Consider the following 27,236-nt stretch of genomic DNA (forward strand, 5'->3'; position numbering starts at 1 on the left):
TAAAGCCGCCATTCTTAAGTCTTACACAAAAATGCTTACCCTGAACTGTCTGTAGAACAGAATTCAATGAACAGCAGCTTCCTAACTGCTAGTTTTCAGGCCTTAACTGCTGTAGTGAAATATACAGAGCAGAATTCTACTCCAGGTTTTGGTGACAGTTGGAGGGAAAACATAATCTCTTGTTAGCTAGTAAGTAAACTCTAACTCTAATCTACATTCAAGGGCTTAGATATAAAACATTGTGGTTAACTAAACTTTAATGTTTTGACTGAGCTTAACACTGTCACCTTCTAAAGTTAGTGGCTTTTGACAGTTGAATCAGTTTCAGGCTTCTAAAATAACTATAGATGGTTATCATGAATGAAGAAATATTACTGTAAAATTGAGGGGGGGGCACTTGGCTTTAGACCGAATCAAAGTGGCATGAGGATATTAAAGTACTTAGCTTTGAGAGCAACACTAACTGCTAAAGGCTTGAACTGACAGTTTATCACACGTCCGCTTAACTACCTTTAAGGAAGTGGATTTAAGTCTAAAATGTGGGCTCTATTTGCATATCTGTAGTTACCATAGAAACTCTCAAATGGCTTGGATCTGTATTAAATGACTAAGTTCCAAAAAGCGCTCACTTTGAATATGGTCAAACTACCCTCTTTGGGGATAAATACCATTGTTGGCATTCTAAAGCAGATGTCCTAAATGTACTGTAAAAATGCACTTCATATTTCTCATCAGACCTAAATATTTTTACAGTTGGTTGTGCTTGATGGCTATGTATTCATAGGAGTTACTGAATGTCCAATTACATTCATTACTTTTTTTTGAGGCATCGTAGTGAATGTCCCTGCAGAGTCAATGATGGTCAGTTGTGCCAGCATTTCACCTCTGGCACATCTTGACTTAAGCCTGGCCTAATCTAGGATAGCCAAGTCTCTAGGTACACCATTAGCATAGCTAGAATTGGCTTTCTGCTATAGTACAGGTTGGGGCTCTTCAGGCTCATGCCAACATCCGTTACTCTATGCGATAGCATGGAGTAGCAAGCTCCATGGCTGAGCCCAAAGATTTTTGCTGCGCGCACAAAGATGCTGCAAAAAATCAAATTCCAGAAAATTGAGCAATTGCTGCATCAAATGCCTGGTAACTGTGTGTAGACCTGCCTGTAGCCCATCCTGAGGAAATGGGCCTTATTTCGCTCAAATCTAGTACAAAGAGGCTGAGTGACAGTTTGCTCCATATGCAAAGCAGTCACCTGATAAAGGATAAAAAGTGATGACTTATATTTGAGAAAGCAATTCTCCATCCAGTTTCTCCGTCAAGCTTTGTGTTTGAGGGAGAAACTGAGCTGAAGGAAAAATAAGGTTAACTGTCTTTCAGCTGAAAGTATTCCTGGAACACATGAGTATGTACTAAGCAAAAAGTCATATCTACCAGAACTACAACTCCTGCCATAAAATTGGTCCTGTGAACATTTTACTATGTTAGTCTTAATGAGGGGCATTTCTATGTAGTTTGACAGGAATAGTTAATGTTACTTTAAAACACCCTGACTCGTAAAACTAATGCTGTCTAACCTAAAATTGCTTTCTAGGTCCTGGAATTGCATCCACTCTGAAGACTAGTGAGGAAGTTGGCTTTGTAGTTGATGCTAAATCTGCAGGGAAAGGTAAAGTGACATGCACAGTCCTGACACCAGATGGTACAGAAGCTGAGGCAGAAGTTATTGAAAATGAGGATGGGACTTACGACATCTTCTATACTGCTGCTAAACCAGGAACCTATGTAATTTATGTCCGCTTCGGTGGAGTGGATATCCCAAACAGCCCATTCACTGTAATGGTAAGTTTATTTTATAACAAATTTCTAAAATGGAAGTGTGCCAGAGGTAGTTCTCTAATAGTTTGGCAGAATATATCTGGACACTTATATACAGGTATTTACAGTACTAATGGTGCATGATACTGTTGCACTGGATATAGTATGAGGAAGAACAAGCAGTCATGTGGCACCTTTTATAGACTGAGATTTTTGGAGCATAAGCTTTTGTGGGTATGTTGGGCTAAGTGGATCTTGGCCCACAAAAGCCTGTGCTCCAAGAAAAATCAGTCTAAGTGCCACACAGCTTCTCATTTTTGCACATATAGACTAACATGGCTGCTACGCCTAATCTTGTAAGTAGGAGGAAGGTCTTGAGTCAGGTTTCAATCTTTTACTTGCAGAGCTTTCCTCACTACTTCTGGCCCTTTACAATTCAGTCCTTAAACTTTGGTTTACAGGATTGCTGTTACTGTAAGCTCTGCTACGTACACACCTTGTCTGGTCAGTTGGCTATAACTTATGACTTCATCCCAAATGAGTCATCTGTGAAAGAACATGTAGTAGAACATACTTGCTCTTGCTCTTCCAACATTGCACACTGACTGCTAAATGACTTCACTGATTGGAAGTCAGGTCCCCCTGTTTTCTAGCAACTGCCAGTTTTATACATGGGCATGCTAGGTATGTCTGTTTATATAAGGCAGTTAGAAATATTTGAGAGGTGCCTTGGTTGTAACTACCCGAAGAAGCTCTTGGAGGGTTTACAAATCTGGTATGCAAGATTTTTGTTCTTACTGTGTAGTCTGGCAAATAACAGGCTGGACCACAAAAACCATGGATGTTGCCAGATGAGAGGATCTGGAGCTCCCCATTTCCCCTCTCTTGTTGGGGATGAGTTGTGTCCCAAGCATGCCAGATAAGGGAGATGCAACTTGTACATCGTTTGGCTTAGATAACTTGTGTGCATGGCAGGATCTCATGTCAGCATAATAAACAAGGTAATGTGAAGGAGGTTCTGACCACTTTCTTTAGTGTCTCCACGCTGGTGTGGTGTTTCCATGATGTAGAACAGAACATGTCTCAACACTTCCCACTATTATGAAAAATGTCTTGTTACAGAAGCAGATGTTGCATCACTAAAACCACTCTGTTTGGGCTGAAAGTTTAGAATAGTTCTGTCAATAGGGATTAAAAATGGCTGGCTATAAGTACAAGTGTTGCCTTGCTGCTAGGCTTGATTTCACAGCATGACTTACTAGTGCTGCCCTTCAAAGGCCTATGCTTTGACTTTTTTTTATGTTGGCTAGCTCTGCAGGTAGTTACTCCATTCCCTGAAGATACTTCCTTGATAGAAGTGGCTCTCCTCTTCACAGCCTCTCAAAACACCCATAGAAAACACCTCCATGAGGCCAACAAGCTGGTTCCAAAGGCAGTCAAATTTGCTACTTCCTAGTGTAGTAGTGAATTATTTGAGTCTAGAGATGGGTTTGGTCCTAATACCAAAAAGTCTCTTAAATAGGCCTTGTTTCAGTGTAAATTCCCAGTACATCATTAACTTCAGCAACCTGCAGTGAAGTAAATTGGCAAAGTAAGAGCAATGGCACACCAGTTAAAGTGGCTTTTGGCTTAATGCAGTGCTCCGGCTCTGTTCCGTTAAGTAGGAGTGCTTTGAGTCTGCCAGTCACCCTGCCTAGCTGTGTGGAAAGGGAGATGTGTGGAGAAGAGAATAAGGTTGTCTCTTGAAGTCACCATCACAAACACTCATTGAGACAAGATGCAAAAGCAGCTTTCATTAGTCAGGTCCTCCAGCTGAATGCCTCGCTTCTGGTGAGGTGCTGCTATGGAACTGTGGGTGGGGAAGGGCCCCAAAAGATAAATATTACGTGGAATGTACTAATTCTTCAGTCCTTGATAGCCAACTAACCTGCGTTTGCCACTAACCAGGCTACAGATGCAGACGAAGTTGCAGTATTGTCACAGGAGCCAGTAAGCGCATGTCCCCCTGGATTCCATCCCTGGGTACACAATTTTTTTACTCTTCCTTCATTCCATTTCAGAAATGACAGCCTGCTGCTTGGGACTGCTTGGTCTTTCTGGTCACTTTGTTCACTGCTTTCCAGCTGATCAAATGTGTTTTGGGATTCAGACTTCCTGCAGATCTGTTTCTTTGCTGCTTAAAGGAACTCTCTAAAGAATGCCCTTTTATGGCTTAAATTTGTGTAACTTAACACTGACCAGTTCAACCTTGCAGTATAACTTCCAGCAAAGTTTTCCCAGTAAAACAGCAGTGTGTCTTGAGTCTAAAACTGCATTGTGCAACTTGTATTTCTTCAGGCAAAAATTTGCTGCTGCTTACATTGCAATCATTCTACCATTCTAAAACTTTTTTGTTCCAGGCCTTGAGCAACTACAACTCTTTTCTCAGATGGAACCATTTTGCATCTTGTGTGTTACGTTTTTGTCTGCTTTTTCTTCACTCGTTCCATTTTTATCTTGCTGAAATTTTATTTTGGACTATCGGAGTTGGGTCAATATTTTAAGCTAAGGGACATTTAAGTGGGTTGCTGTCTAGTTAGGCAAAATTCTGTGGCTGTCATCTCTACGACAGTCAACACAAATTTTGTAACTGCACACAGATCAAATGCTCCTCTTTGTATTCTAAGCAAACAATAACCATTAGATTATTCTGTCCCCATACAATATATTTGTTTTTTCCTTAGGTTACAGAAGAACCTTATGTTCCAGTTGGTGACATGAATGGTGTGGGATTTAAGCCCTTTGATATAGTTATACCTTTGGGTGTAAGGAAGGGAGAAATAACAGGTAAATGCTTCATAGCTCAATGTCCTGCATTGCTTTTGACCACACTTAAGCATTTATAAATGGAAATATTTCATTGAAAAAGGCATGGTATGTAATGGCACGAAATACTATTACTTAAGGGTTTGCTACTGATGTACAAGAGGCATAAGCAAGATATGTAACAAAATATGAATGTGCAAAGTACTCTGAATTTGAGGCAACTCCACCAGTCGCCCTTGTCCTAAGCCAAGATCTTGCCTATGCCATTCAAAGGCTGTGGATGCTTTTCTCCTAAGCTGCATTAGTTTTAGGAGCAATATAACCAGTGAACTCCTCCAGCATAGATGATGCAGATAATCATGGACCATAGTTGCGACCTCTTCCACACCTTTTGTGCAGCTTCAGGAGCTGACATTCTTTTCACAGATAGAAGTGACACCAATCCAGGTCCTTGCAAGTGGCACATCAGGGAGCTGCTACAAATTATGCAAACTGGCTTTCTTCAAGAACACACCCACTTGTCAATCAGCTGTTGCCCAAGTGTGTTAAGGCTACTCAAATCACTTGGAAAGGACTATGGGAGAGGTTCTTACAGAAGTGGGTGTCACCCAGTGACCACATGGCCAATATAAACTTGTACAACATCACTAGGCTGTTCCCCATATATCAGCTATACAAATACAATGCACAAGCACAAGTGGAAATGTTTAGTGTTCTTTGTGCTTGTGGGCAAGTAACTTAAGCTTCTGAAATGCTTGGGAGTTTAAAATGTCCTACTTGACTGCTCAAATGAGGTGGGAGGGCATGCATCCCCTGTTTCAGTTATTAACTCATAAATTGTCCCCTGTAGGGGAAGTTCATATGCCATCAGGGAAAACTGCTACGCCAGATATTGTGGATAACAAAGATGGCACAATAACAGTGAGATATGCCCCTACAGAGTTTGGGCTTCATGAAATGCACATAAAATATATGGGAAAGCATATTCCAGGTGGGTATCTAGTTGAACAACTTTTGCATTGGGGATGTCTGTAAAACTGGGATTCTTTTTGCCAACAAAAGATATTTGGGAGGAGTTAGTTGTAATTAGCAGGCTGCCTAACTCTGGGAGGTGCTCCATCTGTGTAGAAGTGCCTGGAAAGGCATTTACTATTCAAATGGCTTTGCTTGTTTCAGTAAACAGGGTACTAGAGTAAGTGAAAGTGGTGAAGCTTAGACTAGCTGACAAGTCTCCCATCTTGGCCCAATATGAGTAAAGCAGTATGTCTGGGAGCAGAGGAGAACTGACATTTATTGCTGCTCCTTCCTTTTTAGGAGAATTGCCATTACTACTTTAATGGTAAAAGGAAAGTTCCAGGGAAATGTATATGAGAACACTAGAAAGCTAGGGTCTTGGTAAACTATTGAATAAATATCAGTGCTTCTAAACCCCCAAGTGTGGTTTTGTTGATGGTTTTCATTGTCTGGTTTCTCTTAATTTTCTGTAGAGAGCCCATTACAGTTCTATGTAAATTATCCAAACAGTGGACATGTGTCTGCCTATGGACCTGGTCTCATTTATGGGATTGCAAACAAACCAGCAACTTTCACCATTGTCACAGAAGATGCTGGAGAAGGTGAGCTCTTTAAGAGGGATGGCAGAGTATTTAATTCTGCTCAAACCTGAAACAATTTTCAAATGCATCAAGTAAATGTGTGAGCATATTTGAGCTGAAGTCATAAACTAATAGTGATCTACCTTATGGACAGTAACTTGTTAGCTGGGATTCTATACAAGAGTGGACTTCTTATTCCAGACTCCTCTTTTTCTATGCTCTAATTTTTTTCCAGAGTGTAAACCTTTTAATGTCACTTCCTATATGATATAGTATTTGAAACTTGGATTCCTGGATTAATGAACTCCTAAGAGGTGGGGTAGGGTGAATGCATTAGTTGGTAAATTGACTCTATTGCATTTGACTCATGAAACACCAACTTCAGTTTTATAGATCAAATGTAATATATTGAATCATGCTATCAAGGGCTCCTCAGCACACTTCTAGTTGACGGAAGGAAATAGCTGTAATGAAGGCATCAGTTAATGGATTTATCACCTACTATTCACATTTGATGTTTGTTCAGTGTTGTGCTAAAATTGTTGAAAGCATAGGAGCATCTTCCCTTTTAAATTGTTCATAAGTTATTAAATTAGAATACTACTGCTTTCTCTAACAGGTGGACTGGACTTAGCTATTGAAGGACCTTCAAAAGCAGAAATTAGCTGCATTGATAACAAAGATGGCACTTGCACAGTCACTTACCTGCCAACCTTACCTGGAGATTATAGCATACTAGTGAAGTACAATGACAAACACATCCCAGGCAGCCCATTCACTGCCAAGATCACAGGTATGAAGAAAACACTTAACTGAGACAAAGCAGTTGCAATCCACAGATCAAACAGCCTTTTCAATATATAACTGCAAAATTGGGAAGTTACCTTCTGGTCTGCATGAGGCAGCCAGTTTTATCTTCCCTCAGTGAAGTCTACACATTAGTCCTCTGAATCTGTAGGAATAGTAACCTCCTCTTACATTATTTAAATATCGCAAAATTAACCTTCTTGTAGTAGCCATACTGCTGTTTTTGTTAGAAGCATAGACTGAGAGGATGGCCTTGGTCATCCATCTAGCCTCACTGACTCAGACCTTGTCTACACCCCCTTCTCTCGGTACATCTTTGTGAGACTTCAGATATACAAACGACATAGCTGGGCTGTTCCATTGACTCCAGTACTCCACCAGGATGAGAGAAGCATCTGGAATCAACAGGCAAGCACTCCGACTGAACTGTCGGATAGTGGAGGCACTCTCAGAATGCTGTTGGGTGAGGTCTGCAGGTGTTCTACAAGGAAATGGAGCTCTGACTGACCAGCTCACCTTTCAGTCCATCTTGGCAGCAAAGTGTCTTGCTGATTTTAATCTAGTTCCATGTTTACCCTTTCATGGAATTGAACTCCAAATGCTCTTATCCCCAACCACTGTAGTAGGAATGATGGCTTATGCTAAGGTATAGAAACCAGTAGGACTGAAGGTCTTCCAGGCCGAATAATTACCTGGTGTATCAGTTGGTACTAGACCTGTTTAGGTAGCTTGTATTTATAGCAGATCCTTTCAAAGCACTGGAGTGTTTATCAGCAAACAAGGCACAGTAGGCTGTTGGCTCAGACTGACCATCCTGTCAGGGACAAGATGTGGGTCTCACGTTAGCCCTGCATTCTAAAGCTAGCCTTACATAGGTCTAACTGGAATCTGCTTACGTTTCTGTAGATGATGGTAGAAGAAGATCTCAAGTGAAGCTTGGTTCTGCAGCTGACTTCTTGCTGGACATTAATGAGTCTGATCTCAGCCTCTTAACAGCCAGTATTAGAGCTCCCTCTGGTCGTGATGAGCCTTGTCTTTTGAAAAGATTGCCCAATAACCACATTGGTAAGCCTCTTCTCTAAAAAGGAAACTAAAATGCCATCCTTGCAACTGGCCATTGTGGAATGGGTTGATTGTTTCCAGTTCCCTTTAAACATCCACAAATCCTCACCTGGCTCCCATGTTGGCCAGGAACAGAATGGGTAAGGAGACTGAATGTAGTACTTGAAGCACATCCCTAGGTGCACAGATGCTATCCATGGTGAATCAATTTGGATTGAGTTCCCTGGAGCACCATATTATCTCCTGGCCATAACTGCATCTAGGCAGCAAACATGAGGCTTAATAGCTTTCTCAGTGCTGTACTGTTTCATGGAGTTGATCAGGGTGATGCATGCAAAGAGGCAAACCAGCCTGTTTACCTTGTAGGGATCTCATTCATTCCACGAGAAGTTGGTGAACACCTTGTCAGCATTAAGAAAAATGGAAGTCACGTGCCAAACAGCCCTGTATCTATCATGGTGGTTCAGTCTGAGATTGGAGATGCAAGCAGAGCAAGAGTTTCAGGCCGTGGCTTGATAGAGGGTCGCACATTTGAGATGTGTGACTTCATTGTGGACACAAGAGATGCAGGTTAGTGCTATGAGTGGGACCTGTTCTGGAACACTGCTTCAGCGCACTTTTTTCCCCAAGGGAGGCTTGAGATATGGGCTCTTCAGGATGGTGTTTGACCCTTTAGATTGTCTATTCGAGGTTAACAAAAGCAGTACAACTGCTCCCTTCTTCCCCAGATCCATATTACCCAGCTTTCCATCCTAAGGTACAATCCCACAATGTGAAGTGCATATTAGTTGCTGGCCCCAAAAATTCTTCTGATTGTTGAGTAACACTAATACTTGGTATTAATGGTAAGTTGTAAACAAGTTACACCTTTCAAGGGATGACTGCCTCTGCCTGTTGGTTAGTCTTAGGTATTGTCAATTATAAAACTGCCTTTTTAAACATATTAGAACAGTACCTTTAACTCTCCCTCCATCCCCCCCTCCCCCAACATAGCAGGGTCTCTTTCCTTTTATGGGCCTCTCTTGCAACCGGGGGGAGGCACTTAGATACCTTCCTGACTCTTTTTGTGGAACTGCCAATTTGACATGGGATCTAAGACTGTTACCTGCAGTTTCTTTCCTTATCTGAAACTAATGGGAGTACTGCCAGCATAGCAGTCTAAACAGGTTATACCTGACCCATGTTAAACCAAAAACACGAAGAGCTATGTAAGATTAAAGGCTTGTGTTTGCCAACAGAAGTTGATCCAATAAAAGGATTACCTCCCCTCCCTTGTATCTCAGGTTCAGACAATGGTTAGCCGGAACATACCTGCAATAAAAATAGTATTGAACTATCTTGCTCAGGTCTAATGTGACATCCATCCATCTGCTGGAATGACTGGCTTCTTTGCTTCAAAATCCATTACTAGTTTGGATTTGACCCATGTTGGACTTCAAATCATTGTAACTTGACACTCTTTGCCTGTATGTGGGGCTAAACTAACAAGTTGCAATTTGTAGGTTATGGTGGGATCTCACTGGCCGTTGAAGGGCCTAGCAAGGTAGATATTCAAACAGAAGACCTAGAAGATGGAACCTGTCAAGTATCCTATTTTCCAACTGTACCTGGTTTGTACATAGTGTCCACTAAGTTTGCAGATGAGCATGTTCCAGGTAAGGACTGGCTTTGCAGCTTCCTACACTGGAGTCGGGGATGGAATTCTTTTTAGCTGCTGTACTGGTTCCCTGGTTTTATATTTGTTCCCTTGGCTATGGGAGTTAGGGCTGGGGTGGGCAGGTATGACCTGCAGGCTGAATCTGGCCAGCCAAGCCGCCTTAATCAAGCCCCTGTGGCTGCACAGCTTGGAAGGCTTCATGTGCTGATTGTCTCCCCCTGCCCTATCCCTCAGCACAATCTCTACCTATTGGCCAGAAACCAGCCTAATGGAAAGACTTTTTGCTGTGAGCAGGGGTACCATGGAAAGCCCTATTTTCTGAGCTAAGCCTCCTTTGTTGCTCAATTCACATTCCATACTAATGTAAGAGGGAAATGGAATCTTCAGTCAAAATTAAGTGTGTTTTCCCCTCCCCTGCTGATGTACAGATGCCAGGATTAGTTGTGCTCTTCTGTAAGCATGTTGCAACACAACCTGGGTGTGGGAGGAGTGGGGACTTTTCCCTCCAGGTTTGTGTGTGTGTGAAGATACCTGTCTTGGGAGAAATGTCCAGCAGTGGCATCAAAAAGGCACTTTCCCAAATTAGAGTAGTTTGTTCCATTGATGTTAGTTCTTCAGTTCTTGTACGGTATTTTGTGGCACTCCTTTTTAGGTTCTTCCCTACTCACCACAAGGAAGAAACATGCAGAATTGCTTAGCAGGGCAGATTATATGCACTTACTGTCTTTGACTAAATTTTGAAGAACCCATTTCACTCTAGTGAATTTAAGTGCAGGATCTCTCTATATATCCAGTAATCCCACCATGAAATGCTTTGCTACTTCCAGGTAGTCCATTTACTGTGAAAATAAGTGGTGAAGGAAGAGTGAAGGAAAGCATCACGCGTGCAAGAGGTGCTCCCACTGTTGCAACAGTTGGAAGCATGTGTGATCTTAACTTGAAAATTCCAGGTAACACTGCATGACAGGCTGCTATGCTGCCCAAGATTTAACTTTTTAGATCCATACCTGCTTTCCTGCAGAAAGCATAGGGGAAATACTGAAACTTTACTTAACATGCTGTTAGCTGAATTGTGAGTGTCTTAATGGGACCTGAAACTTAAAGTGCATATGTTTTAATTCTCTGTTTAAAAAGTAGGTGCTTTACAATCTTAAATAAGCGTTTTAACAAATGCAGGAATAACTGTCAATATAAAATCAAACCATACATACCATGAGGTGCATCTACATGATTACTGTACTAATGGACAATTTTCTGTAGATTAACTCTCGTTTGCTGCTGCTTTGCAAAATTGAGGCAATGTAAGCTTTTCTAGTAGTATAGTATATAGTACACTACTAATCCACTATCACTCCCACAATGTGGTGTAAATTTCAAAAGACTTGAAGTGTGTGTGGTTGTCTCCATTCAGCAAATATTTAGATGTCCCATAATGCAAACTAAGAGCTTGGGTATAGTGGAGCTCTGGTTCCAGACCCACTTGTGTACACTCACTCTAGTGAAAACTTTGGTTCTTTTTTCAGCTTCTATTATAACTCAGTCCTGGCTAGCTTTCCCCTTCCGCTCCTTTTTTGTTTCATTGCCTTACTGCCTTCTCTTAGTGACTTGGTTTCAAGTAATGCATCTCTGGAGAAACTCACTGATTTCTCTGGTCAGATTAATCAGTTCTGTTGGTCAAGCTGAAAGTCTCCCAACTCACTTGGAAATAGAAACCCTGACATTCTCATGGTGGATGCACTACTGTCAGAGTCCAGACCTTAGTCGATCTGCATTTGGGTCCCCAGCAGTGCAGAGTGCTTCGAGGGGGCTTTGTAGGGATGTATGGTATCTTTAAGTTGCCATGCTCTGTGTTTCCACTTAATTACCCAGCCTGACTTGCCTAAAGTCCAGTCTCAGTTGGCACCATCTTAAGTGAATATCTGTGGTCAAATGTAGTGCACTATAGGAGGGAATTTGAAAGAATGAAGTGAAGATTCATAGATTTTTCTTGCCTGTTAGCCTCCTTAAGTAGTCAAAAGGGACTGGTAGGGCTCACCCCTCCACATCAGGGACAAGTGAACTGCTATCTTTAAGCCTTCTAACAATCTTATACTACTTTCTGGATGAAGTAATTGACTTTAATTGCTGTGAGCAAATAGTTTAATTCACTATTTTTAAAAAGAAGCTGTCACCATGATATTGGTGACTGGCTTTTATAAAAGTCACCATAAATATACTCCTTGAATAATTGTGCATGCTTTTCATGTCTTTAGTGGCTGGCTAATATTTCACACTTTCCTAGGAAATTACCCACATATTGCTGGCTAGGATAAATACTTCCACTGTGAAGACAGTGGAAATCCCTGTGTCCATTTCCCTTGACATTCAATTAGCCATGTCCACAGAGCTCTGAAACGGTGAGCATAGTTCCATAGCATTTTGTCACCTACAACAAGAATGACTGACTGACACGAGACCAGCTAAACAAGCATCTAGGCCGCTAATGGGTTGTCAACAGTACTGATTTTTTTACTGTCTCAATTTTTAATATGTCCTCTGCTAGGAGGGGAGAATTGCAGAAATGGTGCATTCAGCCCCTATGGCTGGGAGCTCTGCTTTGCCCTTATAGCATGTATCAAATGAAGTGTTTATAGAATGAAACTTCTTGCCCACAGACTGAAAGTTTACCATGCCACATAAGGGTGGATTCTTTATGGGTGAGTCTAGGATGGCCTTGGAAAGACCAACCTTGGACACATTCAGTTTTATATGAATACTCTTAAATCTAGCCTGTAATAAATTTTGCTTGGAGGTATTTTTAAATGCACCTTAGGGAGTTAGCCGTGTAATGCCTATTGACTCATGTCTGGGCCTTAAATCCATTTTTGTTCCATTAGTGACTAATTTCTCACTTTCTGTCCAGAAATTGATAGTGGTGATATGACTGCCCAGGTAACTAGCCCCTCTGGAAGAATGGCTCCTGCAGAAATAGCTGAAGTTGGAAAAAATACATACTGTGTCCGCTTTGTGCCTCAAGAAATGGGGGTCCATACTGTGGATGTCAAATACAGAGGACAGCATGTCCCAGGCAGTCCTTTCCAATTCACTGTTGGACCACTTGGTGAAGGGGGAGCTAATAAAGTAAGAGCTGGAGGTCCGGGGCTTGAGAGAGCAGAAGCAGGCATCCCAGGTGAGAATTTCTTGACTTGACTTACCAGGCTCCTGTAGCTTGGAGCACAGTATGTGTTTGGCTTCATAGGGCAAGTCTACAGTCGTCAAATGTAAACTGGGCTCTGTTGCGCAATGGCTTAAATGGAATGTAGTTGTAATACTGGTGCATCATTTTCTGTCTGTAGTATGCAGTTGAAATCAAGCTAAAAGAAATATCAAATACAGCAGAAGGCCACTCATACAGGCATCTTCCTTGGTTTTTAAAGTTGTCATTGACTTACCATATTGAGGTCCATGGTAACCCTAGATTGTCTTGACTAGAAACTGATGTCTGTTAAGTGTTTAGTATAGGCACTGCAACTTGCATGGGTCTGTCTTAGCCTCATGCCAATTCACCACAACTATACTATGGATTTGCATCTGTTAAATCAGTACCAAAAATACAGATGGAGCCTAAAATGTAGCAAATATCCCAGTTTGAAAGGGATTGTACTGTCATCTTGTCCAGATTGGCTAGTAACCCTGCCTAAGAACAGTTTATTCTAAGTCTTAATGGTAACCCTGTTCATATTTGCTTACATATGGTAGAAGTCGTCACATGATAGCCCAAATATTTTTCAAACCACTGCATATATTATACTTGAAAGACAATTTTCTGATTGGCATTGTCTCCAGTGAGAACTTTGCTTGTATACGTTAACAGCTGAATTTAGTATCTGGACAAGAGAAGCTGGAGCTGGAGGGCTCTCAATTGCAGTAGAAGGTCCAAGTAAAGCAGAAATTGCCTTTGAAGACCATAAAGATGGCTCCTGTGGTGTATCATACATTGCTCAAGAACCTGGTATGTAGTGAGACAATACTCCTAAAAGACCTATAAAAATTCAAGAGCTATGACTTGGAGTATTCTTACAAACTGCTTTCTTGTCTCTTTCAGGTAACTATGAGGTGTCCATAAAGTTCAATGATGAACATATTCCAGAAAGTCCCTACCTGGTTCCTGTCATTGCCCCATCAGATGATGCTCGCAGACTCACTGTTACTAGCCTTCAGGTGAGACATAAGGAAACATCACAATTTACCACAGGCTGGCTGACTCTTTTTTTGTCCTTGTTCTCAGAGGCACTAATTCATCTTACCTTAGGTGATCAGTTTTTTTGGTGGATTCATACTCCCTCATCCAAATGAAACTTATCTAGAAAAAGCTTATAGCAACTGAAAGTAATTAGGCAGTCCAGGGAGGTGTAACTAGTCTGGAGGATAATCCTAAAGGTCATTCTCTAAAGAACTAGTATTTAAAATGTATTAGCCATGCTTCAGCTCCTAACACTAGGAGACTTGGAAATTCACATAAAAGCAAAAGGAGTGGGAAGCAGTGGTACTGTAAAACTTGGATTGCTCCTCTGACCAGTTGGTAGAGTTGCCTGAGGTTGAAATTAACTTGGAACTTCTGAGCACAGCTTAGTGCCCCTCATCCATGAAACCTCTTGTAATGTGAATACAATTGCTGGTAACTACTAACCAGTAATGCTTATTTTACTTGTAAACTGTATGTGTTTAGTCACTGCTTTGAACCCAAACAAAACAGCACACTCAGCTTAAGCATTTACTTGAGGCTTGTTCTGAGAATCCATGTGTGCAAATAGATGAACACAAGGCAGTAATTCACTTATGTGCCAATGTCCTGAAACCACAGACTTGAACCATTTCTGCTTCATAGACAGCAGTAAATGTGAGTGAATTCCAGCTTTGTGCTCGTTTTTGGGCTTGTCTGTTATAGTTGGCAACTCACGAGGTTTTTTGTGGTTACTTGTAGTTTAGTACAAGCTTAAAAGCATGAGAGTTTGATCTGCCTAGATCTTGCTGCACTCGAAATATTCAGGTAGCTCTAATTTTCTTAACTTGGTTAGATCACTCTTCCTTGTCTTGTGTATACAAGACCTGATTAAACCTATAAAGAATTTGAATAGTTCTTGTTTTTCAGTTTAAAGTTGAAGCTGACCTTTAAGACTAGTAACTGAGAGCCGAAGGAGTTACATGGGCATTAATGAGTCACTGTGGCATTGATGGTTTTCTTGTGTTTCATGTAAAGACTTTTGACAGGCATGCTCTTAACTTCTCTGCAGAGGGAGATAAAGCTGACGATTCTGTACAATCTCTTCAAAAGCCTGTACCATTCATTAAACTTTTCACAGGTGCATTTTAATCTCACTTAAATTCCACTCAGTTTTATTTATTTCCCTCTTCAGGTTAAGTGCAAATGGGGTCAGGTAAAGTATAATGCTTTAAGAACAAAATTGACTTGGCTAAAGCATAACCAAATGAAGCAGTTTCCCAGTGATAAGGACCCTGTTAATAGCATGAATAGCTATGAAATATACTTGATGGGACTGATTGTTTGTCTAACAAGATATTGATCTCTTTAACGTGAAACCAGATGTTCCTATGTAATGAATCTTGCACAGTTTGTCATTGGTAGTGATGCTAAATAGAGCATGTTGCAGGAAATTTAAAGTGCATTTAGATCCTCTGACAGCTACATTAATAGACTTTCTGAATTGTTGGAAAGAATCAGACAGGAAGTAGAATAACTTGTAACTAAATATCTGAAAACTGACAACTGCCATTGATACTGGGGGACTGATCTTGAGTATTAATGACTTCATGATACAGTAGGAATATGAAACTATTGATGGAATGTCAAAATTACTGGCTGTAAGTAAACAAGCCTTTTTGGGTAGCTTGTAGAAAGTGTAGTATGGCTTCCTAGTTAATGATTAAGTGATCAGTCTAACATCTACTGGACACAAGTCTTTTTGGTGTGTGGGGGGGAAAAAAAATGCTGGAGCATTTGAAAGTGTTCGTTTTTTTTTTTTTTTTTTTAAATAGTCTTGTAATGCCTCAAGCCACTAAAGTAAATTTTGGTAATCTAAATATATTGCTTTCTTAGGAATCTGGATTAAAAGTTAATCAGCCAGCATCTTTCGCTATAAGACTTAACGGGGCTAAGGGCAAGATAGATGCTAAAGTTCATAGCCCCTCTGGAGCTGTAGAGGAATGTCACGTTTCTGAACTGGAGCCTGGTAAGAACCTGTATGAAAGGCCCAAAGTATGTTACATGTCAGTAGGGATTGTCATATTCTAGATGATATTAATGGTTGGTAACTACATGCAGTAGTTGAATATCACTGTTTGCACGAGCTGATCACTTCTTTGCACCACCAATGTATCTGGTAACTCAGATAATTTTCTGGTCACAAACCAGATAACTGGGTAGGCTAGAAACCTGCCCTTGGATCTCTTCTGGCTAGAATTGTCCCACCAGATAATCATACATTCTCTTGCCTAGTCTTTAATCAACTCAGTGCAAACACTTTCTAAATTCAAGGGGAAACATTTAGTTTAATGCTAGCCCAAAAGTAAAAGATTATTCCCTGGCTTCCTGTATTGCTAAGTACAAATTCCTGAGTTCCAAGCAGTGTTTTCTGAAAACTGTAGGCTTGTGCAGCCACCCAGGTCAAGTGCTCTCCAGCTGACTAGCACAGCACCCACAGCTTGGCTATTGTTTCTGCTGGTGATGCACATTGGCACATGCCTCGTTGCATGCATTTATTCAGCACATGGATGGAAAAGATTAAAGGGAACATTGGTTCCAAGTACTCCCTATCCACGGGTACTGTAGTGAGCTTTGCACAAAGTACTTTTAGTAAAACATCTGCTTTATACTTGTTTTGTAGCAGTCAGTACAGAACCTGAGCCTTCATAAAGGGCAAATAGGCTTTATTCAAAATTATGTCTTGGGTGTGTTAGATTGCTGCAGAAATAAAAAATGGTTTTGATTGGTCTAAACACAAGAAAATGCAATTTCCCGTTTCAGTGGCTGCTTCCTTTTTTGCAGACCTGACTACAACAGGTCATTTCATAGCTTAAACTATAGGAAAGTTTTTGGCACCATTCATGTTGGATATACTGTTTGCACCTGGCAGTGGCTCTGTGGCTTGGAAAAAGAGCTTAAGCAAAACTGACTCTGAAGTCAATGGGATTTTTTCCTACAAATGTCAGTGGAAGTTGCTTGTAGGCTCAACTTTTTTCCCCTTGGGTTAATGTATGAAGCCAAAAATGGTAACCACTCAAATATGGAACCCCAAGACTAGAAGTCTGCTGTTCTGGGGCTTGATGTAGCTGGTGACTTGAACTGATACATGACTCATATGGCTGTACTGCAGAGCTACCTAAAGCTAGGGTTTTTAGTACAGGTAACAGTGTAAAAAGGAGCCAGTACCAGCTCCTTGCCTCCCCCCCGCCCCCCATATCCCATGGCTGAGGTGAGCTGCCAAGGTGCCAGTACTGTGGATGCTATTAAGATCACTTGCTGCTACTCACAAAACTAGGAAGGGGAAGAGTTCGTCAAACTCAGAATAGCATCATGTTGTTGACCTAAATCCCACTAGAGACTGAAAGCATGACAACGTGTGCAACCCAACGTCCCAGTTCTGGGTCCTTAAATCTTACTGTACATTGGTCTGGGTTGATACATACTCTTACCTGCACTTCCGAACTAATTCATTTTGCTTGTCTTACAGATAAGTATGCTGTTCGTTTCATCCCACATGAAAATGGTGTCCACTCTATTGATGTGAAGTTTAATGGAAGCCACGTGGTGGGCAGCCCATTTAAAGTACGAGTTGGGGAGCCAGGGCAGGCAGGCAATCCAGCGCTTGTTACTGCATATGGACCTGGTCTAGAGTGTGGCATCACAGGTAATATCTTCTAAAAAGCTGAAATTAGACTGCCAGTACTGTTCTGCTCCCTGGAAATTCTCCTTTCTAATGCTTTGAAAGAGCCAGTCTTCAGCCTGACTTTGCATACAACCCCCTTAAATGTTTACTCCATGCCCAGGGCAGCTCAAATAACAAGCATCTGTTCTTCCACCTTTATTTGATACTAATCACCCTTTTTCTGCCTTCTTGTAAAGCTTAAGAGGAGTGTAAAACCAGCAACTTGCAGGATTCAAGACTGCAGTTTGTGGTGGCTGTAGCAAAGGTTTCACTTGAATTGCTGAGCAACTTGATTGGGCAAATCTGTGCCAGTTAGCTCGGGTCAATTTAGGTGATCCCTTGGAGCTGGGGAAATGCTTGGGCTTTATTCGCAGCCCTAATGCATGTGGCACAGACTTATGCAAAGGGGGAGACTTTTTAACTAAATGTGTTAAACTCCTTGTCCAAATAGCTTTGTGAGACAGAAGTGCAGAATGAAAATTAATCAGACCCAGATCGACACAGGCTCTAAAGGTTGTAATGCTGAGCATCATGGACCGGGTGGGGGGGGTGGGAACACGACTCTGAAGTGCCTAGAAAATACAACGAAGGCTGAATAAAGGTGCTAGGCTCCTGCACAATTAACGTTGCAATGATCTCTTTGGGACGTAATCTGGAAAAAAAACAGAACATCAGGCAGGGAGCTGCCTAATGGGAGATGCTAGCAAGGAGAGGTGTGTACTTCTAACCCATCCTTCCCCGAGAGGTCCCCATCTCTGCTTTGTGATCCCCACAAACCATCTGCTGGAACAGGTGACTTAGGCACCCAAGTATTGCAAGGCTAGCTGCCTGCCTTGCAGAGCACAACCTCCCCTTGAGCTCAGGGGTTAGTGCACTTCACTGGTTTAAGACTGAGGTTTGACTTTTTCCCCTCACCATGCACTGTCCCTCACCCCCGGCAGAAGGGAAGGAACCTAGGAAACTCCTGTTCTGTTCCTTTTGGCAGTGCTCTGTCAGTGAGCTAGGGGGCGTCTTGCTGACAGCCTCCCTGAATCACCATCAAAATTGTTCCACTGTGGCCAAGAGTGACTGGAGCAGGGGCACTGGAGTCTGGGTCTTGCTTTGCAGGTGGGTGCCCTGAGTACTGATCTCAAGTAACCTCCACTCCAGTGATCTAACATTAATCCACAGTGGATCGGCTTCAACCAATGTTCAGAACCCCACATTGCTGCATCCCACACCCAGTTGTTGAGAGCATTTAGAGAGGTGGTAGGCTGCTCTTTGAATACAAATTTCTCTGACAGGTGGGGGGAAATAAAACCTTGTTCTCCCACCTCCCAGGTGAGTGCTGTGACCCAGTAATTAGAAGTTAAGGTGGGTAGTGCCTCTGGAGAGACTTGAATGGACCTAATCCAGTTGGTGACCTCAGGCATGCCTGCCTGTCTTGTCCAGTTTGTGAATTGTTTCTAGGCTTGGATAGGACACAAGTCTGTGGGTGCATAGTTGGGGACAGCTGTGTGCGCACACCTGGAGAGGCTAGGACTTAAAGCATTCAGCAGGCATGTCTTGTGGATTGCAGTGGAAACTAAACCTGAGACTGCAGTGCTTAAATACCTTTCTGGATGGGGTCTTAGCAAGTAAAGATGCAGATTTTCTCTACATGACTGAGGTAGCTTGAGTCAATGATCAATCACTGCCCTGTCTTAGTGGAACTCTTGAATTTTATTTTGCCATTGAACTTGACATGGGAACAAGGCCAATAGTCCTGTATGGAACTAAGTTCTTAACCTGGGAGTTGCTGGAGGCAACATGGCAGGACTCAAACAATAGGCCAGTCTGAAAGACTCTAGGTTTTTATTGCTGATAACTAAGAACACCTGAAAAACAATCTAAGTCCCTTAAATCTGCAAAAATGAGCAGCTGATAAGTGTGTGCTGGTGCTCGAGTTGGGCACTGCTGCTGGAGCTCGGGTTGGGCACTATTTCAGAATGTTGACATGTGAAACACTGCTCCTGGAAATGTGCATACTAGAAACCATTCTGCTTTTAAGTGTAGAGCTGAGGTAACACTACTGAAATCAGTAGCTTCATTGCCATGAAGGCAGCCTATGTGAGCAGAACAGGGCCAAAGCTTGACCTACTATATTTAGTCATAGTGTCAGAGGGATAGCCAGTTAGTCTGTATCTCCAAAAACAAGTAGTAGTCCTATGGCACCTGTATAGACTAAAATATTTTGGAGCATAAGCTTTCGCGGGCAAAGCCCCGCTTCTTCAGATACATGTATGGTCTTTGCCCACAAAAGCTTATGCTCCAAAATGTTAGTCTGTAAGGTGCCAAATGACTACTTATGTTTAGTCTGTTTAAAGTATCAACATTACTTGCACTACTTCATGGCTTTCTTGCAGTTACATGCTAAAAGTGACTGCACTTCTCAGCACAATAGTCTTGCTTTGCTACCTGAATCACACATTGAACTTTTTTATATTAGTACATGCTAGTGATTGCTCAAATAGGTGAGCATCAGTATTCGTTGTAAACTGGGCTTGTCCATTGTTTAAATTTAAACGTTGCCTAGCTGACTGACAGAGTTCCAGCAGTTAATTTTTTCTGTTTCTCTGCATGGTGTGTGCCTTGATGCACATAGAAAAAATTGTTCTCCACATGGATGGAGATGGTTAAAGGGAACACAGTAGTATGCATTACCACTCTTCCTTCATTGTTGTGGTTTTTTTAATTCTTATGCTAAACCTCTTTCCAGGATTGCAGTCAGAGTTCCACATAAACACAACAAAAGCTGGTCCAGGAACACTCTCCGTTACTATTGAAGGGCCTTCAAAGGTGAAGATGGACTGCCAGGAAACTCCAGATGGCTATGATGTCATGTATACTCCTATGGCTCCAGGGAACTATCTAATAGGAATTAAATATGGTGGACCTAACCATATAGTGGGCAGCCCTTTCAAGGCAAAAGTTACAGGTAAAAGTATGAACCAGTGATGGCATAAACTAAAGGCTGTTTAATTCTCTGTAGCATCTCAGTGCAATACTGCCAAGGGGTTTTTAGCAGCTGTGTGGAAGTATGTTAAGGGCACAGCATTTTCCCCCGAGCTCTCAGATCTGAAAGAAGGTAGCTTGTCACCAATAAGAACGGGTTGAGATGGATGCCAAGGAGGTGGCTGCTATTTAAAGCTTGTCAATGACCGAACAAAACATTACCCAGAATTTACTGAAAAGGCAGTAGTTCTAGCCAGCAGGGCAGACAGCCACCACAGGGCCCAGGACAGTGGGAGGAGGAGGTTGGTGTCATCCCCTCAGAACTGGTGAGGTCAAGAGCATTCCGCCCTGAAAGCCACATGAAGCAATGCTCTGACAGCAGTTCAAAAGGGCTTGGGCTTTGGCTGCTGTAGTAATGGTGGTGGTGAGCTCTGGACCCCACCTCCTGTCAGCGGGCCTGGCTCCAGCTCACTCTTACTGACCACTACCAAGCATGTCTTTTTGCCTTATCACTAAAGGCAAACTTACTAGGTGCCATCTTGTCTCTGACTTGCCCTTATCTAAAAATAACATCTTTATTAAGGAAATAGGCACATGTGTACAGCCAATGGTACCTTCTGAACAGCTTTAAGCTAATACAGGGAAATTCAGGCTTTCACATCTAACTTGCTCAAAGCATGGAATGGAGTTTAGTTCCTGATAGTGGCAGTGACCTTGTGTTAAAAATCACAAGCACAGCTTGTGTTAGCTGTCCATCTGTAAAATATCACCACTCTTGCACAAAATGTAGCTTCTTGTTGACTTGGCAAAGCCTTGGGCAGACAGTTTTCAGCATTTGTACAAATTTGTGCCCACTCTGTTCTGCCAACTCAAGTACATGAAGTCACTGGCATTTGTGACTCGTGCACAATACTCCTTTCTTTTCAGCCAGTTGGTTTCACTTTTCTCAAAATCTGAAGTCCCCAATGGCTTTCAAGCACTTCAGATTTCTTGGTGTTGGCTTACAGAAATAAGAGCAAACGTTCATTCAATTGACTTCCATAGTCGGAGCCAGTCTGCAGAAGAATAATGAACAAGTCCATCTCTAAATATTGCCCAATGCTTGAGTAGTGCATGCACCAGAGCATAACTAGCACCAGGTTTGTAAATCAGAATGCCAAAAGTTCAGGAAATATGCCGATTTACTTACTGTGTGACCATGTACAGCGTGCATCAGTTTTCCCTAACCCACAGGGCTTCCCATTAAGTCCTCAGCAGGGAGAGCTCAAGGCTCTGAAGATGGAGGGGGAGGTGTCCCTCCCAGCCCAGAGTTCCCAGGGAATCCAGAGTCCTAACCACCTACCCTACCTGGAGTCCCTCCAATACCTGTTACCCTCCTGTAAGTCCAGCCTAGCCTATAGCTCCTCCTCAAGTCAGGAACCTCTGTCCCAGCCCTGAGCCACCTCCTGCACTTGGAACCCTTTGGCCCTGTCTCCACCATCAGAATTTTATGTGCACCAATATGAAAGTGGTGTTGCACAACAGCTCCATGTTGATGCACATAAGAGAATTCATTCTACTCGGGGTTGACAAATAGAGGGAACGTTGCACACACATCACCAGGTAGGTGCAGACTGAGTACTTCTAGCTGAAGTAAAAAATCAGGCTCAGATGGAAGTGTTACTGTTCTTACAACCTCTTCATACCTATAGAAGTCTTGAGCATTTCTTGCAGCTTAGAAAACAGGTTCCACACAAACTTAAACAGGTCAGTGAACAGAAGAAATAATTTAATTGCAATAATCTGGTACTAAAGGGTAGATGTGCAGTTTGTAGTGAATCCCTTTTCCAGGGTGCTCCACCAGGAAGTGGTGGTCAAATTATATCTTATTCCTGCCTGTTGAAATGAATGACTTCCTCAGTACATTAAGAAGGCGTTTTGGAAACCTGCCTACTGACAATGTCTTCCTTTCCTAGGCCAGCGATTGGTTAGCCCAGGCAGTGCAAGTGAAACTAGCTCAATCATGGTGGAATCGGTGACAAGGTCCTCAACAGAAACTTGCTACAGTGCCATTCCCAAGTTGGCATCTGACGCTAGCAGAGTGACCTCCAGAGGTGCAGGACTCTCAAAGGCTTTTGTGGGTCAAAAAAGCAGCTTTACGGTAGACTGCAGCAAAGCAGGTATGGGCTTAAGAATTTCATCTTAAAGCAATATATCTGCAGCACTTTTATTTATGGACTTAAGGGTCCCATGGGAGATCAGCATATGAAACTTAAGCTCAGGATGGTAATCTTGCAGCTAACCAAACTTCTAGAGTGTGGGAATTTGGCTGCTGTGAGCTGCTTATTGTTGGCCATTAATCTGCCACTCAATCAATTCTATCAACTGATTGATCAAGCATAATGGTGGAAAGAAATCCCATGCTGGGAGAGGGGAGCATCTTGCAACTGTTTCATTTAGTGCTAACAAAAGATATGCAGCATGTGGTACCATGCGTGTGAGGCTGAATGAGTAGATAACAGACCCTGCCTAAACTCTGCACTGGGGGACTCTACAAAGTAATTCTAGGACCCTGTGGGAGCAGGGTTAAGAGATGTGCATGTCATTGTATACACTTTGAGTTAATGGCATCCTGTAAATGCCAACTTTTCTGGGTGTCTGAAAGATCCATTGGTAATGGAAGAGAGCACAATCGTATTTGCAGAGTATAAAAGTTTAAAGTAATTAAAGCAAATAATTGTCCAGTGTTTTGCAGTGAGTGCTTGGGTCTCTTTCCTGTACTACAAACTCTGGGTCTAGCTGCCCTCAGTCCTTCTCACTTTGGTTTTTGTGGTTCAATTTGGTTATCAGTGTTTAAGTCTCTGCAGAAGCACTGATTAACAAAGTGCCAGGTCATGTTGGCATCTGTCCAAAGTCTGTCAGCTTTTCATTAAAGATTCTTGGATGGATGGCATTTAAGAGGCAATTTATTTTACACATTCTACTTTTTAAAACAGGTATTTTTGTGTTAAATTTTGCAGCCCCTTGTTAAGTTGTAAACAGTTTATTATGACACCAAAATAAATTTGCTTGGCACCAGTAGGCCCCTCTTGAACTTGTTTCCTAAAGTGGCTCTGTGTGCCTGAAGTCTTCCTTTTGTAAACTGCAAGATACAAACAGATGACACCATTTAAGTTGCTTTTTCACAGCTTTAATTTGCCTTTTGTGACTTTGTACAGTTATTCCTCAAAGTGGCATGTTTTGTTAAGGTTGCCACCAGAAGTCGTCACTGTGATACTGCTGCTTTGGTTTTGGGCTTTCTTTGCCTTTTATCCTTCCCCAGGACTGCCAATGGGTCCTATATGAAAATTTCATAGGCATTTAATAAACCGTCACTGGGCTTTGCCGTGCTTTTTTTCTTCACTACCATGTTCTGGAGTCCCTTTTTGCACTCGGTCCCAGTCCTAATTCTATGGAGAACTCAAGTCTGCCCTTGTGTATAACTCACTTCTCCAGTGTGGTACTAACTTCCTCAGGTTTCAGCCCTTCCAATGCCATTACTAAAGAGCTTGTGGTCCTCAAATGTAAAGCTGCAAGGGTACTAATTAGCTATACCATTACCTGCTTCAGGCAAATGGAATTTTGAATAATGTTACAGCTATGAGGTTCCCCCCCCCAAAAAATCAATTGTTTAAAGTGATACATGACTGCTGGGTTTCTTTTATTTGGGATATGGCAAAGCTATGCTAGCTGATTAGATGGAAGTTTAGGAGGTGGCTATAGGAAGTACCCCACATCCAAAATGACAAACACTTTTTTCTACATATTCATTGTTGCATTTACTATACCTTGTATTGTGTTTTTTGGCATTATCTAGGTCACTTGATAGGAATTTGTTGCTGTACAGTATATGCTATCCATGCCCAGCTTCTCACCTCCTCTGATGTTCCACGCTTATCCTGTCCTCCTGAATGGTTCCTTGGCTATTCCTCATCTTAGCTAGTACACTTCCCACCAGCATGGTTCATATGCCTGTCTAATCAGGTCTCCCAAGACAAAAAGCTGACCCTCCCATGTTAAGTGACTCATGTCAAGCCAGGCCAATGAAGGTAGAAATATCTTGTATGTAGGTCAGACACACTACATGCAAACAAAACGTTAGCCTAATGAGGACACTTCACCCAGAGATGTAAATACAACATCCTTCCAAGTTCTAATGTGGCTTAACCAAGCCTCTGAGACTATTGCTAAATAAACAAATTGCTACAGCAATGACCAAAAACAAACCAAGATGGAACGCACTTTGAATTGGGACATTTTTTGTGGTGGTACAGCAACCAAGACTGTCAGAGGTAGCTGTGTTAGGCTGTAGCTTCACAAAACAAAAAGCAGCCATGTAGCACTTCAAAGACTAACAATATATCAGGTGACAAACTCTTGTGGGGCTGACCCACTTCAGGTCTGAACAATAGTCCACTTCTGAAGAAGTGGATCTGCCCCATGAAAGCTCATCTGTAAATAATTTTGTGACTGCCTTTTAAGTAAGCCAGCTGTTACCATGCCATAGTTATAAAAGCTAACAGTCTCCTATTGTACCATAGGTTCAAATATGCTATTAGTTGGTGTCCATGGACCCACGATACCATGCGAAGAAGTATCTGTGAAACACATGGGAAACCACCAATACAACGTATCATATGTCGTCAAAGAGAAGGGTGACTATATTCTGGCAGTGAAGTGGGGTGAAGCGCACATTCCTGGAAGTCCATTCCATGTCACTGTTCCTTAAGTTCTTCTGATTATTTAAAATCACTGCATCTGCCATTCAGATTTATAAAAATACCATTTGCCATTCTAGTATCTAGATGTAGAGCTCACATTTCAATACACTTAAAGTAAATTCTATAACTGTTTTAGAAATGTTTCAACTTTTTAGTTAAATATAATACTATATAATGTAAATCTATTTAATATCCTTTTTTTAAATTGTACCTTTAGTACTGTCAGTGGGGAACTATCAACTTTGAGAATCGTGGATAATTAAGACACTAATTTCCTTTTGTGGATGTTGAAGACTTGAGGTATTAATTGAAAACTGGAATTTTGTCTTTTGTAGTTGGGTATCTTAAACTACTGATTTGTTGTGGGATTTTTTGACTGGAGACTCTACATTTAGTTATGGAACATGACTTGGGTTGTCCCCAGTTCAAATTCTTTCTGTAAAGAAGTGAGGTAAAGCTGGTACTAAATATGTGCCTTTGTATACTTGACCAATTTTAATACTTAACATTATGAAAAGCTGTTAAAGTGGCACTACTCAACATGAGACTATTTTGCAAAATGCTTTGCTGATTTTTTTTACACTTAAAAGAGGAATTGCTTAAACTACTAGGAAGGAACTTTTGGTCTGCTCTCAGCCCTTTTTACATTTAATGCCCTGTAAAACTATATTAGCTTTTTTGATGATGCTTGTAATGGTATCTTTTTAATTAGCTTGGACTGCTAGAGAAACTTGTGTAGAAACTTGCTCTGCAGATTGCCAGTGTGATCAATCATTACTTTAATAACTTTCCTAAAGTCTTTGCTTTTTTGTAAGCACAAGCTTCTATCAGTCAGTTTAAATAAAACCTTTTAAATCCAGTTATTCAAGACAAATGACTCCATGCAGCTCAGAAGCCTCTCAAAAGGAAAAGATCAAAAGGTTAACTAACTTTGGATTAAACTATCTCTACACATAGTGTTTGAAATTCAGTGACTAGTACTATGAATCCACAAAGGAGGCATAGTGGGACAAGTTGCTTGCCCATGTCCTAACTCTCTCTGAGAACAGCAGTGCAAGGACTTCAGTAAATAATCTGTCTCCAAAATATTTCATGCTGCATACTTTCTAAAAGGCACAAGGGTTCATCCATGCTTAGAGTTGGGAACGAATACTCAGTTATAGCTTGCATGATTACAGAGGAAAACTTCAAATACATTCCAAAAGTCTAAACTGAAGTTTACTGCTGACAGCAGTGGTTTGAGCAAACTTTTCTTGCTAAACAGCTTTCTTTTTGATTTAGGCAGGATTTGATGGAAATCTGATGCTTACCTTCTATCTCTAGCAAGAGGTTCCCACACTTAGCAATTTTGTAGGAGTTGTATGTCAATGCACTACTTCTCAGCACAGTTCATTGGGGAAATTTGAGCAATAGGGTTTTTACTGTGCTTTGTGCCTTAATGTGAAATGCTTACTACATTGTAAACTAGGACATGAAAACAAAACTGGAATAAAATGCAGGATTGTAAAATTGTATCTTAACTTATTAAAACATTGTTGGCTTCATTAAAATGTGCATGTTTAAAAACCAGCGCAGATTGTCCTCTTCTATTTCAAGAAACAGGCTTTTAGTGTGGTTAATAAAATACTATCACTCAAGTCTAATTTCTAGCTACAGCTGTTGCTACTGTGTACCTCTCCCTATAACTCAAGGGTGGGGAACCACCAGCCTGTGGTCCTGATCCAGACCACTGCTTGTCAGGAGACAAACCCCAAGGCTTGGGGCTCCTTCCATAGCATCCAGCCCACAGTGGGGTGGAGGGTTTGGAGACCGCAGCCTCACGGGCCTGATCAGGCAAGCCCCAGTACAGATCTAAATG

The 27,236-nt window shown here is 41.7% G+C and overlaps 1 protein-coding gene across 3 annotated transcripts in view; it reads left to right on the forward strand.

Moving 5' to 3' along the window:
• Positions 1-26,944, forward strand: part of FLNB (filamin B) — a 102,016-nt gene extending 75,072 nt beyond the window's left edge. For 2 of the 3 annotated variants that reach the window (XM_075005875.1, XM_075005873.1), the window contains 18 exons: positions 1,592-1,839; positions 3,763-3,837; positions 4,539-4,641; positions 5,471-5,611; positions 6,108-6,236; positions 6,835-7,008; positions 7,929-8,087; positions 8,451-8,654; positions 9,587-9,739; positions 10,569-10,691; positions 12,644-12,910; positions 13,595-13,732; positions 13,826-13,941; positions 15,839-15,971; positions 17,472-17,648; positions 20,404-20,622; positions 22,595-22,798; positions 25,199-26,944. In XM_075005875.1, coding sequence (XP_074861976.1) covers positions 1,592-1,839; positions 3,763-3,837; positions 4,539-4,641; positions 5,471-5,611; positions 6,108-6,236; positions 6,835-7,008; positions 7,929-8,087; positions 8,451-8,654; positions 9,587-9,739; positions 10,569-10,691; positions 12,644-12,910; positions 13,595-13,732; positions 13,826-13,941; positions 15,839-15,971; positions 17,472-17,648; positions 20,404-20,622; positions 22,595-22,798; positions 25,199-25,386 — 2,951 coding nt within the window. In that variant the 3' untranslated portion in view covers positions 25,387-26,944. The remainder of the gene's footprint in view (positions 1-1,591; positions 1,840-3,762; positions 3,838-4,538; positions 4,642-5,470; positions 5,612-6,107; positions 6,237-6,834; positions 7,009-7,928; positions 8,088-8,450; positions 8,655-9,586; positions 9,740-10,568; positions 10,692-12,643; positions 12,911-13,594; positions 13,733-13,825; positions 13,942-15,838; positions 15,972-17,471; positions 17,649-20,403; positions 20,623-22,594; positions 22,799-25,198) is intronic. The other variant, XM_075005874.1, reaches the window with a different exon arrangement.
• Positions 26,945-27,236: the final 292 nt, after the last annotated feature.

Source organism: Carettochelys insculpta, chromosome 11, assembly GCF_033958435.1.
Source record: "Carettochelys insculpta isolate YL-2023 chromosome 11, ASM3395843v1, whole genome shotgun sequence".
Taxonomy (NCBI): Eukaryota; Metazoa; Chordata; order Testudines; family Carettochelyidae; genus Carettochelys; species Carettochelys insculpta.